Below are 12,215 nucleotides of genomic sequence, written 5' to 3'. Positions count from 1 at the left end.
TTGTTTTGTGATAGGGTGAGAGGAGTTTCAGTCCAAGCAGATGGAGAGGACTTATTTTTAGAAAATCAGACAAGATAACTTGGAGTGATATTTAGGTAAACTCCCCCAGATTGGGAGCATTTTGATGCGGCTCTCAACATGGTGTTAGGTTGTAATAGTTTATTTTGATTCTGTAATCTTGTGCTTTAAATTAATACATATAGAAAGATATTATAATAGGAAATATTAGGGAGAATATTATTATTATGAATGTGTTATGTGCATAGGCAGGGGCGGTTTTTCCTACAGGCGGTATAGGCGGCCTCCTAGGGCGCCATTCAGAGGGGGGCGCAAAAAAATGCGCCTTTTTGCTGGGCAGTTTTTTTTGTTGCGCCCCCATCTATATCTCCAACCAATATTTTGACGGCAATGCCAGCCGTTAACAACAGAAAACAAAAAAAACATTAAAGCTGCAAGCAGCGTCGAACGGGTCCTCGCTCATCTGCGCCGGTCGGGGACGCCGGCGAGACGCGATGCCGGCGAGACGCCCCCGACCGGCGCAGATGAGCGAGGACCGAGGACGCAGGCACGCTGGTCGGACTTGACTCGGGCCGTGACTTGTAACAAGCACGAGAAGTTTGGGGCAGATTCGACAAAGTCCAGTTGAGCCAGTAGGTGGCGCTTTGAGTCTGTGAACATATTCATGCATCATGTGTCCCTACGTGAAGTGTAGATCACGTCATGTAAATTCAATGTAAAAAAAAAAAGTGATGAAAAAAAGCTACCTTGACCTGGAATCGATCACGCATCTCCAGGTGTCCAGTCAAACACTCATCATGTTGAGCTATAGAGCTAGCTGGATTACAGGCAGCCGTAGGCGCTCACATTCTTTTGGGCACGACAAGGGAATGAATGTGCACCGTTGATCAGGGGGGCGGCGCCGGAGCGGAGTTCAGCACGGACGTGACATTTTCTCAGGGATTTTGTTCTTTATTTAATGTTTGTTCATTGTTGCGATCGTTGTTCTGTTTATTTGAAAGAAATTCAGTCTTGCAGGGCAAAATAGCGTTTGAAAGTTGAAATTCCGTTTTCGTGCAAAATCGTTTTAAATTTTTTCTTTTGGGGGGGGGGGGGGGCACGAGTGAAGCTCGCCTAGGGCGCCAAATGTGCTAGGGCCGCCCCTGTGCATAGGGGTACTGTTTACTCTATGCACATGTCAATGGCAAGAAGTAATGTTGTGTATGTGGATGGAATGAATGTTAGTCAGTACTTCAGAATTGTCGAAGCCGGTTGAAGCCTGTGAAGTGACTTTAATGCGGACAATAAGACGGGACTATTATTGTGAAAATACTTGTTTAGTAACTTGACCGAAAGTGACATTTTGACCCAGGGTTCGTGACGTTGGACCCCCTTCACTTTGATAGCGGACTTTGAGCGAACAGGAAGTTGTTAAAGGCTGAACTAGCGCCTGATGGCCAGCGCTTCTAACGGCGCGAACTCTGCAGAAGAGCTGACAGCGTGGTCCCGTGCTGCTGAGGGGGAACCAGAGGGTGGGTGCTACTCTTTCACAAAGACCCCATCGGTCGGGACAGCATTATCTTCTGTCACCGCCGTAAAACAACACACTCAGAGTAAGAGACGCTTCCTTCTCTGCTCAAGTAGACATTACTCTCCACTACATCTTTATATCATATTTGTTTGCTGCTAAATTAATGTTCTGAATATAAAATACAGCTCTGTTAAAGAAATAGTTTGGCACTTTGGGAAATGAGCTTATTTAAAAAATCGTGCCTCTCTAAAAGCTCACTAAATAAACACTATATATTGATTGTTTAATTCATTTACAAACTGAGGGGTGAAATATGAAAATTCTGTTTTTAGATGAGGTTGTGTGGAGGAGTATCTATTCTCATATGTGCTGTGTGTGTGGGTGGGGGGGGATTTGTTATCACAACAAGTAAATGCTATTTAATGAGACTGCTTAGAATAATAGATGGTAGTTTTCCTGGGGTAAAATTCAAATAGCAGGACGGGGAGGCCAATTGTTTGTTGTGCTTTGTTCAACTCAGCATTATTTGGCTTACTGTGTTGTTATTTTTTTTTTTTTGTTTTTGTTTTGTTTTTCCTGTTTCCCTTTTTCCTTCCCCCTGTGCTCCCTTTTTTTTCCTGATTCCCCCTGCCCACGCCCGCGCCCCTGATGTGTCTCTGTGTCTCTTTTGTTGTTGTGTGTTGTGTAGCCTGTCTTTCTGCTTGTTCTTTGTCTGGTTTTTTTGTTCCTCTCTGGTTTGTCCCTGTTCCTGTTGTTTCTCTCCTGTGTTGCCAGTGGTTCTCAGTGAAGAGTGAACAAAAAACCTTTTTTATTTTGAAACTCTGCCTGCTGCGTTTGGGTCCAAACCTCGCCCGACACAACATACTGGGCTAATTAATGTCATCGCATTTCCATTCCGCACAGATTCATCTCCAGGTGTTAATTGGATTGACGTGTTGAACATTTTTCCTGCATGTGATTAAACGTCTAAGAATAGGTTTACCTTCATCAATTGAGTTTGCATGGTCACTCCCTTGTTCCGAGTCTAGTTCCATGTTTAAGCCTTCAGTAAGTGTGATGAAGCCAGAAATAGCCCTGATTGAGCCTCGTCCTCCTTCGCCCACTCGTATAAATAAACACACAGTGCTCAGAGATCTATTCAAGCTCTATTCAACCTACATGCACTAGAGCTTTATTTCTCTTTCTTTCACACACGCATTCACTCGGTCTACATTGCATCCCTATCTAACATTTGTATGCACACACACATTACTCTATTCCTGCCCTTGTTTATCTGACATGCTACATCCGAGCCCTGGCAGCCCTGCCTCCATTTAGATTTCCATTTATAGTGTTGAAGATGAATTATTAAAATTACCAGGAGATTTTTTTTGCCTCTCTTTTCATAAAATTCAGGTGAAAAGAGAAATTACAATGACTCTAATCATCGCTGTAATGAATGCGTGGGTCGAGGCAGACAATGGAGCAAACCAAACACAGGTTTATGTGAAATGGAAATGGGGAGAGTGACGGGTGCTTTTGAAAAGGCCGACCAGCGGTGACGCACATTAGATGCACATTTCAATCTGGCAGGGGTAGAAGGAGAGGAGTCTGTTTTCAAATCGATGTGTCATGGTGTTGAAGGCTAATGCTGTGGCATGAGTGTGTTAATGTTGATGGTAAGAGGGGTCCATGCAGCACTTGGCGGCATGACAACCCACCTACAACAGCCCTCCACGCTTCATTCTCGTCCTTAAGGCGAAGCTCGGCTTCCATCCAGCAAGACATGCTGTTATGCACCACTTTTCTGTTTGGATCTTAGGTTGAGTTAGCCATGTGTAGTATGCATACTTACTATATTAGATATTTTCTACGTACTTAGGTTCAAGTAAGAGGCTCGAGAGTGGCTAATCCGAAAAACGGCTGTGTGCTTGATAGCTATTACTTAAAATAGTGTTGCTTTGTCTTCACTTTGAATGCATTTTCTTGGCTTTCTCAGTTCTTTGCGTATACTTTACAGTGTAAAGATTAGCCCAAGTGCAAACTCTCTGGAATTTGTACAAGTGTGCACTTGAGAGAATAATTTGCTGCTGCAGCCCACTCAGACAGACCATGCTATACTGAAAATGTACCAAGTTGCTGGTGTACAATTTGTCCTTTTAAGAAAAAATTATAATTGAATACATATGTGTATAAACTTGTTTAATTTAGTTTGACAATGTTATAAAAGCAATGTTGCGCAGTCACTTCCACAGGAAGGCATAAAGCGTATTAATAAAACATGGGTATTGGCCAATACTGAAAAAGTGGGATGGAGCATCCCTAGCGCATACCATTGTTAGGGATGGTGTTTGTCTCCAAATCAAAACAAAGAAAATGCTATCATTACCAAATGTTTCAAGAAATTGGTTCATACCATATTGTGAAACAAAAACAAACAAAAAAACACATTAAAAAAATAAGACATGTCCAAAGACATGAAACAGAATATGAATTGATGAGCCCCAACATAAAGATTAATGTTATTTTTGAGGTGCTTTGAATGCCATTTTAATGGCCCTTCTGTTGTCTAAATCCCACTCACTGACAAGCTGACTTCATCTCGCAGAATAGTTGGACGAGTTTTAAGGGGATCATCACAAAGACAATCAGGCTGTGCGGATGGCTCCATGAAATAATTAAAATGTTAAACAGATGGCCTGCCCCGCAAACAGGGTTTGGATCAACACGCACTGCCAAGCCAGAACAACCAGCAAGCGTCTCTCCTGTCTATCCCCACTTTACATGCTGACGAGAAGTGCCGAGTCAGCCAGACAAAGATGTCCAGGGATGTTGTCGGGATATTAGCATTCAACCCTCCCTGCAAAAGGCTAATGCGCAGACACAGCAAAGAATTGAATGCAATGAAAAGACACTGACGTGCAACATTGCTAAATTAAGGACACTGACTGAGGAAATGTGATGAGCAAGGCGAAAGTAGAGAAACAGAAGGTTGAATTACTGAAGAAGAAGAAGAAGAAGAAGAAGAAGAAGAAGAAGACATGACATTGTGATGAGATTAGGAATCCACCATTAACTGAAGTAGTAATGTTTTTACAAGTTATTTTTGTTAGCCTGTGAAAATGTTTTTTTGTTCCGTAAAGTACATTTTATATTTCATTGTGTTATTATTTTTCTGTAAATTCCAGGGACAGGTTTCCAATTATATTTTATCAGAGCATAAAAAACAAATCGATGGCCTGACTAAGACACCAGGTGTTAAGCAAGAGCTCAACATAAACTATACTATACTTGGTGGATGCATCAAATAATCCACGCCCTATGTGGATATAGAATGAAGTTTAGGATCAAATGAATGACTTTAGAAAGACTGGATGGTATACCAACCTTAAGAGGAGGGATAGCTTGAGGTTTATTGTCCTTGTCCAGGGACATGAAGGTGAAGAAGGCCGAGACAGCGCGATATTTATCTGGCTCCACTAGTGAGGAAGCATCAACCAACACTTCAATTTCCATAGACTTGTTACTGACGAATGTGAGCCGCCCCGTCACCGTCACCACACAGCCTAGAGGAGATGAAGAAAGGGAGGAGAAACATATGATTGATGTGTATGTTTGACTCTCATCCAGTGTACTGGTTTAATAATTAAAAATCATCACATTTCATTGAAGCTACTCTGTTCTTCAGCCATATATAGATAATTAATATTGTGAGAAATATTGTGTTGCAACTATCTCACACCAAAAGGACAAAAGTTTGAATTCACCTGTAAACTTTGAGTGAACACATAATATTGACGAATAATAATACTGCACAGCATTTGCTAGCCTTTCTTTTGAGTTCATCTTGAGCTCCATCTAATCCATCTCGTGGGCTTGACTCATCAAACATAAGTGCACTTCTCCCTTGTGTCACTGCAGGTAGGGGTACAAAAAAGAAGTACATTGATAGGACTGGACATTGTGTGTTTCTTTATTCTATAGCATGTGTTTTATTACTGCTCTTGCCATAGAGATAAGAAAAAAAGGTGTTATCCCTGCAGCCTGAGACCAATCTGGAGTCTATGACAGATCTAATAAAACAGTCAAAGACAATAACATATCTGTATGGAAAATGAAAAAAAATTGCTTTTATCAAAGTATATCCTGTAAATTAATTCAAAGAAAATTCCATTGTAAAGTGTCAATGGAGTTGTACATTGAAGGACCATTTTACTCGAGCAGGAGACTGAGATTAAAAATAAAGACAACATTGACTGTTTAAATTGTTAACTCAACCTATGTTTAAGCGCTTGCGGTTCATGCAAATAATGTCCGTACTCTGGCTGAACGAATTGTGTGCCTTTGACATCAGAGATCATGGTTTGCTTCCAGTCTCCTGCTAACAGTTGGTTTGGTCTTAACCATTACAGTGATGCTAGTTTAGTACCCCGATGCTAGTTTAGTACCTTGATGCTAGTTTAGTACCCCAATCATAGTTTAGTAACTCAATGCTAGTTTAACCGTAACCACGATCCTTCTTGAACCTCAATCAAATTGTGTTGTTTCGCCGTAACTCGGCCTGAACCATCACAGCAGATCAGAAAATTCTCATAATTGATTTTGTAATATATGGTTTGTTTTGAAGAGACTGATCCTACTTTTCCACTGAAGTCAGACTTAATGGAAGGTGCGAGTAGATTTTCAGAGATGTGGAAGAGTTTACAAAACATGTGCCAATGTAATTGTTTTGGTTAAAATAATCTGGTGTGAGGAAATGTGGAGAGAAATTTTTTTTATCTCATTATCCAAAAGTACAGAAAATGAAATTATATCATGATATCATATTTACACATACTTCACTGAAGTGTTAGGTGCAAATGCTACTCTAGGAAAAGACTAACTAACTGTTACTACATTAGTTATGCTGCCTTTGGGAGCTTTGCTTATACATATTTTGGCAACTTTTCAAAACCAAAGTGTAAGAATACTTCTGGCCATTCTCTCACTTGTTATTGAGGAGTTGTAGCCTTCATGTTACTGCCGGGAGTGAATCGAGTCTCAAGAAAACTATCTCTGGCACAGATGTATTAGGCTCAACAAAGCGTGCTCTGCGCAATGACATTACACACAAAAATGAGCCTTGATGAGACTGGGTGATTTTCTTTTAAAAGGCCTTCGTGATTAATAATTGATTTATGTAGAGAGTTTATATTGGAGATGTGCAGCGTTGAAGGTCAGCCAACCTGAAAAACTGTCAGAGTCTCATCTCGGAGGAGCTGTTTGATGAAGCTAATCTGCTGTGAGGAGAGTCCCTGCCAGAGCCTCGTGTGGTACGCACGAAACTGGGGTTGTAGCGCCTTTGAGCCATAGATGTGATATTTTAACCACAATCTGCATTACGTTTTTTTTTATTACTCGTTCCATAGCAATTGGACCAAAGTGAATATATTATGTACATTGTGAAAAACATTCTATCAACAAAAAGCTTAAAATTACATGTTGGCATAAGCAAATGACCAGTGAAGACTACGAAGAAGAAACACGGCAAATGCAGGTGAAATAACATTCCTCCCTTCTGACAACTTCTCCAGAAACTCATTAGGGCGACAACAGGAAACGGGGGTTGAAACGCTTCTCTGTGTAGGAGCAGAACATTTAAAGACACAATTGAACAAGTGACCCACCAACTGTTACATGACTGCAGCCATGTTGTAATGTTTAGAAGATTCTGAGTAGTGTCACAGCTCCACTCAGGCTGGAGTTTGACAACAAGTCTAAGACCCACATTCAAAAGGTTAACTATTCATACGTCTTTGCGATGGAAAATCAATTCACTCAACATAGATGTCATATTAGTGGGACATTGGTGCTGTAGCTCTCGCACGGCTTGGGATGTTTAGTCTCAAAACATGCAAATGAAAAGTGTCACAGACAAGATATTCATGAACTGCAAACACAAAAGACAGAGGAAAGCCATCACTGTAAATTAGTTGAGAAATGGGCAGTGAGATGGAATATGATAGGCATAAACATTAGTAGTCAACAATTTAGCACATTCACATCAATCCTGCTCAACTTAATTGAATAATGTATTTAATCACACACATACAATGCAAATACAATTAAGTTCTCATTCTTTATTTGTATTGTCTAAATTAATTAATCAATCAATTAACCCCTTTGCCCAATGTCAGCTGGGATCGGCTCCAGCGCCCCGCGACCCTAAAGAAGGATAAGCGGTTTGGATCATGGATGGAATGGAATTAACCCCTTCCTTAATGTTGGCAATCTCACTAACCCTTCAATCAAGGGTGAGCGAGTTTCTCCATTATAATGTGCATCTTTTTTTAGTTCAGATGTTCAGATGTCCTGAATAAATGACATTTTAGTTTTGTCACGCTTTTACATTGTTAATGCATGAAACCACATGTTGCTTTAAACGATGGTGCCATCTTTCACTGCATTTCACCATATCAAGTTCATAAATATATTGTGTAGCGTGGAAGATTTGGCAGCAAGATGTGGCAGCATGGAAGATGTGGCAGCAAGTTAGGTGGCATAAATCATGAAAAACTCAAAATACATGTAATTCAACAAGCTTTCTGATTTGGCCACTGTTTCCATGTCTCATGCAGCTTGTTGTACACGACTTGAGAGCCTGTGCAGAGGTGCATTGTGTTTTTCTTGCAAACAGAATGGGCTTTTTCAGACAGATAGAATATAAATATGAATTACGTTTTTTATAAAGCATGTGTGTGTACATGCTTTTATGTAAACACACATGTTACAGTTAAAAAACTAAATCAAGCATGAACCTAAAAGTGAGCAAAACCTCCGTTTAACATCTGGGATCATTATTGATCTCTGATCTTGCAAATAAAGACATTTAAAGTTGCTTTGTTCATGTTAAGTTGCTTCGTTCAACCTCAAACAAAGCATAATATTTTCTGCAGTTGAAATTCAGGTCTTGTGTTTCTTTTCCCTGATGATAATTGTTTGCATTGTAAACCAGTGATATTTCTGCTGCTGGACCCCACGAGACTAAAAATCAGAGCAATTAAATAAATGGACTGTTCCGGCGATACACAGCGGCACCTCCAAAAACAAATGAACATCTTGGTGACTTCACGTCTCATAGGGCCCATTGGACCTGGCTGTGTCTGATGCCTCCTGCCATGGCCCTGCTGATTCATTTGGATTTTCTATTATTTCGTACATACAATAAAGTCAATTTAAGCACTTTGAAAATGTATGAATTCGGCTTTACAAATTGTTTTTTGCCATTTTAGTGATTTTCTTTTCCGGAAGTGATTTCTTTACCTGGTCTCTTGCATCCAGCTAGCTTTTACATTACATGGAGAAGTCATTAATGAATTCACTTGTTCTGCTCTAAACACAACAACGTCTTGTAATTCAACACAGCTGCAGTCGAGGTTGAAGTCGAACACTTTAAAGGATCCATTAAAGTGTTTGGCTTCAACCTCGACTGCAGTTGTGCTAGAAATAACTGAAAGCAAGTCATAATATTTACATTTAGCTTGATGTAGTAAATAATGGAATGGAAAAACTATTTTCTTTCTAAAACGTAAAAAATAGGGGTACAGCACTAAATGCCAGTAGCTGTTTTGGATGTTTGTTTTTTCTGTTTTGATCCTTGACCATTCCTTTCCTAAGCACACTACTTGCTATGAACACCTTGAGCAAAATGGGAAATCTACTGTTGACATAGCACCTAAGTCCCTGTGGAAGCTAGTGGAAATCATGTCACCACCAGCACCTAAACTCACAGGACAGATGGTGGCAGCAACTGGAGCGACTAGAAGCTGTGGACACGGATCTGTACTGTTTTCACTCCTGAAACACAGGAAAGTGTGTTTTAAATATTTAAATGGCCCCCTCGCAAAAAAATCCTTTTGAGCCACTAACTCTTTCCCTCGAGCCTCCTTGAAAAAAAACCACTTTGGGATTGAGTGAATTATCCTGCTTGAATAAAGGCACCTGCATTTGAAAATACATGAATCGTAAATGCCGTAGACTTACAGCTGACCTAGCCCACTTGAAAAACTGTGAAGTATATGACATTTACTTTCCACTTCACAATTCAGTAATGGGCAGAGATGTAGCGGGCCCGTTGTTAACGTTATATCCAGAGATAATCATAACATCAGAATGTTAGCACTGGATGTCTTGATCACATCATCTCCAGCCCACGAATAGACAAAAAACAGACAATGAGCTGAGAAAAACTGAAGTCCATGAATGTAACACATTGTTCTTCACCACTTTGAAGAAGCTGCTCTCATATTTGACATTTTAGAATCCATGAAAGTCTAATGACTGCGACGAATCATCAATTGCTTCACAATCTTAATGTCAAAATGCTGTTTGCCCACTAGGCCAGCATGACGACCTGATAAGATAATTTAGCAGTAACATATGTTATTAATGACATTATGAATCAATGAAGAAACAAGTACAGTCGGTCTAATTCTAACACTCCTCTAGTTCTGATCTAGTTGTTCTGTGAGCGTGTGTATCTGTCAGAGGATGTTTGTTTTTCTTAGATTTATGTACTCCATCTTTGCTCCTAAATGTCCTGAAAAGCACTTGAGCACTCAAACTGTGTTGCAAATAAAGCGCTAAACTTTGAGAATGGAAAAGCCGTATATATATATATATATATATATATATATATATTACTACAACACTTTAGTGAGAAGACCATTTTTTCCCATTAAAATGCCAAAGGCTAAGGTGGATAATGGTTTTGTCAAAATCCTTGAATAAACTTTAAAATGAGAGGCTTTGAATTAGTGCATATAGAGGCGATGTAAATACAGTGTCAATGATATCTCACTTAAACAGTGAGGAAACAGCTTCGAGCGAAAGCCTGGTCATGGAAAAAGTTCAATCATAACAATGCTTTGTTTTTCCAGATGTAGCGGCAGCCCAACAAAACAAAAGAGGTCTTGATTAGCAACCGTGTGACAGCTGTTGATGTTGGCGAGCCCAATTTAAAACAGCGCTGTCTCAGGCTTAATTTATAGACCGCTGGGTTTTTCCACATTATTATGGAATTAGTTTCTTTGAGAGTGCAGTTTATTAATGGGCAGGTGACACAGGTTAAAGAAAAGCGGCCTTTGGCCAGCGCTGCAGTACGTCTTTTGGAGGTACACATCCATCAACCTGTGGATCACTTCTGTATCAGTGACTTAAAGCTCGGAGTGTGTTTTCCATCTCATCCTCACCTTTGTTGATCTTGCGATGGAAGTTGATGGCGTCCACAGAAGCGGTGACAACGTTGCTGTTGCAGTGCCGAACTGACACAATGCCGGCGACCTCATCCATCAGCTTCATCGTCACACCTGTTCAAGACACACAAACAGTTTCACTTTTGTAAGATATTCAAGATCAATAGCGGGGGATTCATAGATATATGTTCTAAGTCGTTGTAAAAAAACTATAACTTTGACTATAACATTTGTCATGTACATGAACAGCACAATGTCACTCAAAACTAAGCATCCAGTATTTTCATTGATGTATTTGTTAGTTTCACTAAGATAAATACTGCTGACTCAACCTAAGGGAACCTTTCAATATAATGTTCTCTCCCCTTGTATCAATAAAACAGTCGGTCATGCGAGTCAAGTCTCAACATATAGGAAGTGCAGATCTAGGGCAGTTGAGCAAACACATCCAATACAAAACTATATGAAAGTAGAAGTTGTAACAATCCAAAGCTCCAGAACAATCCCATGAGGGGCTTTTGAGTGGACATTTATTGAACTGCTGTTTCAAGGTCACGAATGACCCAACACTGACCTTAATCTATGAGTGTATACTTGTACAACTTCTAATATCTAAACAGCAACTCATCACCGGTGAAACACACCGCAACACTCTCTTTAAATCCCAACAAGCCTAAATACATTGAGTTTGAGACCCTAATTCACTGAGATTGCTTTATGCAGAACCTAATATGTTTCCTGATGCAAACAGAGAATTACACAGCTGCCGCTTAATGATAAATGGGTTTCCCCCAAATTAGCTTCTCCTCAAGACTCATCAGTCCACTGTTGAGCATGTGACTGCCAACAAGAAGTGTTTCAATAAATGTTATGAATGTTGAAGTAAACATAAACATTGTTATGCAACATAGTCCAGGTTTGTATTTCTCCATGGAGACATGTCTTCACCAGGACAGCATCAGTAATGTGTCCGAAAGTTTAAATTACCTCTGTTTACATTTTCCTTAAAGCAAACTCTTGCAAATAATAGCATGAAACAAAGTCCCGGGAGGCAGTGTGTGTGTGTGTGTGTGTGTGTAGCATACAAAGTATGTGACTTTGGAACAAGAGACGGACGCTGCTTTCTTTTTAAGGAATAGTATGACACTTGGAGTAATACGCTTATATGATTTCTTGTCAAGAGTTGGGAAGATTGATGACATTCTGCGTGAATAAACAAATTGAGGTTTTACGGAAGTTTATGTGCTGGATCCAGGAGAGAGTTTAGGAAATTACTGCTCCTGGCCAAGATATCATCCATCACATGGGAATGGTAAACATTCTTTCAACGTTCTCATCTTAAAAACAATTTTTAAAATAACCATATTTCTAAAACTAAAGAATATTCCTTCAACCATGAAGATGATCATTTTATAACCCTAACCATGTAGTTTTAGTTTCCCAAACTTAATCAGTTCCAAAACACTTGTGTAAAT

At 39.8% G+C, this 12,215-nt stretch overlaps 1 protein-coding gene across 2 annotated transcripts in view; it reads right to left on the bottom strand.

Annotated features, from left to right (window-relative positions):
• Window positions 1-12,215, bottom strand: part of acot7 (acyl-CoA thioesterase 7) — a 54,144-nt gene that overhangs the window by 7,891 nt on the left and 34,038 nt on the right. For both annotated transcript variants that reach the window (XM_056423684.1, XM_056423683.1), the window contains exons 7-8: window positions 10,738-10,854; window positions 4,895-5,073 (exon numbers count right to left, since the gene is read on the bottom strand). In XM_056423684.1, the coding sequence (XP_056279659.1) occupies window positions 4,895-5,073; window positions 10,738-10,854 (296 nt within the window). The remainder of the gene's footprint in view (window positions 1-4,894; window positions 5,074-10,737; window positions 10,855-12,215) is intronic.

This window comes from Pseudoliparis swirei, chromosome 9, assembly GCF_029220125.1.
Source record: "Pseudoliparis swirei isolate HS2019 ecotype Mariana Trench chromosome 9, NWPU_hadal_v1, whole genome shotgun sequence".
Taxonomy (NCBI): domain Eukaryota; kingdom Metazoa; phylum Chordata; class Actinopteri; order Perciformes; family Liparidae; genus Pseudoliparis; species Pseudoliparis swirei.
Note: the sequence above shows the minus strand (reverse complement) of the source record. Positions and strands in the feature narration are given on the sequence as shown.